Below are 3,906 nucleotides of genomic sequence, written 5' to 3' on the forward strand. Positions count from 1 at the left end.
TTTCTGCTTTAAATAAATTTTATTTATTACCAAAGTTTCCAGAAGCTGCACTTGGCATTTCTCATCTTTCATAAAGTTTTTTTTTTCCTCCATGCATAACTTGAAACTTGTCAACTGCAACAGTCGAGTGGTTACTTTAGAAGAGACATTTAAACAGAGACAAACATCCAGAATACAAATAGCTGTATCTGAATTAACAAAACTTCTCTATTACTAACCTTATAAAGCAGGACGTGCCTTCCCTTTTATCAAAACCAAGCTGATAGATCTGCCTTTATACACACCCAACAGAATAAACTCTGTTATTGGCAATGACGTTTTTCTTAAACGTTAGAAAAAAAATATAAAGCAAAGAATGGAGTGACTGTCCATAAACCAGTCTCTAGTTGAGTCCTTTTAATCTACTTCTTCAATGGTTGGACCACCAGAGCCACCTGCCCCAGCTCCTCCAGCTCCCTGGTACAGTTTTGTGACAATCGGGTTGCAGAGTTTCTCCAGCTCTTTCTGCTTGTGTTCATACTCTTCCTTCTCTGCCATCTGGTTTCGGTCAAGCCAACTGATCACCTCCCGGCACTTGTCGAGCACTTTCTGCTTGTCCTGGTCGCTTATCTTTCCCTTCAGTTTATCATCCTCCACTGTCTGCTTCATGTTGTAAGTATACGACTCGAGGGAGTTCTTGGCTCCCACCCTATCTCTGTTGGCTTCATCCTCCGCTTTGTATTTCTCTGCCTCTTGCACCATACGGTCAATGTCATCTTTGCTAAGGCGACCCTTGTCATTGGTGATGGTTATCTTGTTCTCTTTCCCTGTACTCTTGTCCACAGCACTGACGTTCAGGATACCATTAGCATCTATGTCGAAAGTGACCTCAATCTGAGGGACTCCACGGGGTGCAGGGGGGATGCCTGTTAGGTCAAACTTGCCCAGCAAATTGTTGTCCTTTGTCATAGCCCTCTCACCTTCATACACCTGGACTAGGACGCTGCTCTGGTTGTCTGAGTAGGTGGTGAAGGTCTGCGTTTGTTTGGTGGGAATGGTGGTGTTACGCTTGATGAGAGCAGTCATCACTCCACCAGCTGTCTCGATGCCCAGGGACAGGGGGGTGACATCCAACAGGAGCAGATCTTGCACATTTTCAGACTTGTCTCCCATGAGGATAGCTGCTTGCACAGCAGCACCATAAGCAACAGCTTCATCTGGATTGATGCTCTTGTTGAGCTCTTTACCATTGAAGAAGTCCTGCAGCAACTTTTGGATCTTAGGAATACGAGTGGAGCCCCCCACAAGCACAATCTCCTGGATCTGGCCTTTATCAAGCTTGGCATCACGCAGGGCCTTCTCCACTGGCTCCAAGGTACCGCGGAAAAGATCAGCATTGAGCTCCTCGAAGCGGGCACGAGTGATGGAGGTGTAGAAGTCAATGCCCTCGAAGAGGGAGTCAATCTCAATGCTGGCTTGCGTGGAAGAGCTCAGAGTACGCTTCGCCCTCTCACAAGCTGTACGCAGCCGCCTCACTGCTCGTTTATTGCCAGCGATGTCACGCTTGTGCTTGCGCTTGAACTCTTCTACAAAATGGTTCACCATACGGTTGTCAAAATCCTCCCCACCCAGGTGGGTGTCCCCAGCTGTGGACTTCACCTCAAAGATGCCATCCTCAATGGTAAGGATGGACACATCAAAAGTGCCCCCTCCAAGTCAAAGATGAGTACATTCTTCTCTCCAGCCCGGGTACCTTCTTGTCCAAGCCGTAGGCAATAGCAGCTGCTGTGGGCTCGTTGATAATACGCATCACGTTGAGGCCAGTGATAGTGCCAGCATCTTTGGTGGCCTGGCGCTGGGAGTCATTGAAGTAAGCGGGCACTGTGATAACAGCATTCTGTACCTTTTTCCCCAGATAAGCCTCAGCAATCTCCTTCATCTTGGTCAGCACCATGGAGCTGATCTCCTCTGGGAAGAAGGTCTTCATCTCGCCCTTGTACTCCACTTGCACCTTGGGCTTGCCGCTCTCGTTCACCACACGGAAGGGCCAGTGCTTCATGTCCGACTGCACTGTGGGGTCATCATACTTGCGGCCGATAAGACGTTTGGCATCAAAGATGGTGTTGGTGGGGTTCATCGCCACTTGGTTCTTGGCAGCATCCCCGATAAGGCGCTCTGTATCGGTGAAGGCCACATAGCTGGGCGTGGTGCGGTTCCCCTGGTCGTTGGCGATGATCTCCACTTTGCCATGCTGAAAGACACCCACGCAAGAATACGTGGTGCCCAGATCGATGCCGATGGCCGGCCCCTTGCCAGACATGACGATGGATTCCTCTGGTCGGTCACTTGCTCGCTCACTCGCAGTCACGTCTCTGCCCCCGGCTCCCGCTGCTGTCTGCGGCGCGATGTGCCGTTGTGGCGCCGCTCGCGCCCTCTTTATAGCCCGCTCAGCCTTCTTCTGGAACCTGCCAGAACGCTGAGGACCAATCCAGACGCCCGACTGCCGCAGTTGACGAATAGCCTCCGGGACTAGCCAAAGAGCGCCCGCCCCCTGCCTCCTGTCCAATCAGAAGCGTGGCGCCCACTCGCCAGCCCAACCCTCTCCCGTATATTGCAGCCAGATCGGACTTCTTCCTGTTTTTTCTCGATCCGTCTCGCTTTCTATCGTGCGCCACTCCCCTCGGCCAATCACAACGCGCGCTCCTCATCCGCCCCGCCCCCGCCCGTAACTCTGCTAGAAAGTTCTAGTGGACGTTAGACGCGATGCGAATGATTGACATTAGCGTTATCCAATAGAGGCCGGGCGACTCTGTGAGGGCTGCGGTGGGTGGGTGCTGCCTGTCGGGGGCTCGGCCCGGCCCGCGCTCGCTGCTCGTAGTGTTTGTAATTCCTGAAAGTTCACTCAAACGTGTCACGTCCCAGCCAGCCGCCAGCTGGTGGGGAATTTACCCATATTTGGTCGCGACTCGCACAACTTCTCCCCCCTCCCGTCCGCGGACCGCGCTCTGCTGCCCGCCTGCCCCTTTCCCTCAGGGTGCGGGGCCGCGAGTCGTCCCCCTCCGCCCCCCCCAGCGGCGGCCCTTCTGAGGAAGCAAGAAACTTCTGCTCCTTCTGTGGCAGAGGGCAATGGGAGCGATACTGCCGCAGCGAGCGGGGCTGAAGCAATGTTTAGCCTTATTTCGGCTTAACTTGGCGGGCTGACAGCTGTATCCCCCGCAGGCCCCTCAGCCCGTCGCCCTCGGCACCCCCCGTGTTTCCGTTCGTGGGCTCTCAGGTGGGAGAGAGGAGGGCACCTCGCTTTCCCCTCTGGAAGAAGCAGAGCCGTTGGGAGCGCTGTTACTGCCTGTAGCTGCGTGGTGACCATTCTTGAAATGTCTCCAAATTTTTGTCTGTTGTGCTAATGTAAGATGTCGTCACGCCTACATTTAGCAAAAGCGATGAGGATATTAACTCGGAGCTAGGCAAGGGCTTTGAAGAAAAACATGAAAATCTGCCGTGGTTCCTCCACGTTATTCCTCTTAACTTTGAGAGTAACACTTCAAAACGTTCCAGTTACAGCAAACAGCAAAACAGCACACTGAGGTCCCTCTTCCCCTCGTGGATAGCCATGTTAAAAGTGCAGCTAAAAGTCTGCTAGCCACAGACTTTTTGTGTTATGTGAAAGGATTAAATGCACCATTTAAGTCATCTTTGGTTAATTTTGTCCCCAGCCTTTAGCATTTTGTTGTAGCAGCCCTTGTGGAAAATGTTACAGTTCTTACCAGGATGATTTATGCCCTTGTAGTTATTACATATTTTCAAAAACAGCCTTGCTTCAATTAGTGTGTTTTCCAAAGCTTTTTTATCTGACGTGAAGTTTCCACTTCTTTTACATAGCATATGTGTGTGTAGTTTGGGGACAGAAAGGCTTAAACTTCTGATGCTAAA

The 3,906-nt window shown here is 51.4% G+C and overlaps 1 protein-coding gene across 1 annotated transcript; it reads right to left on the reverse strand.

Moving 5' to 3' along the window:
* On the reverse strand, positions 1–2,395 carry HSPA2 (heat shock protein family A (Hsp70) member 2). Its single transcript, XM_003206766.3, is given in 3 exon segments — positions 1–1,694; positions 1,697–1,730; positions 1,733–2,395. Coding segments are annotated over 3 exon segments (1,899 nt in total). The 5' UTR covers positions 2,300–2,395; the 3' UTR covers positions 1–396.
* Between the last annotated feature and the right edge of the window lie 1,511 nt (positions 2,396–3,906).

The sequence above is a fragment of the Meleagris gallopavo genome, chromosome 5 (assembly GCF_000146605.3).
Source record: "Meleagris gallopavo isolate NT-WF06-2002-E0010 breed Aviagen turkey brand Nicholas breeding stock chromosome 5, Turkey_5.1, whole genome shotgun sequence".
NCBI classification, from domain to species: Eukaryota; Metazoa; Chordata; class Aves; order Galliformes; family Phasianidae; genus Meleagris; species Meleagris gallopavo.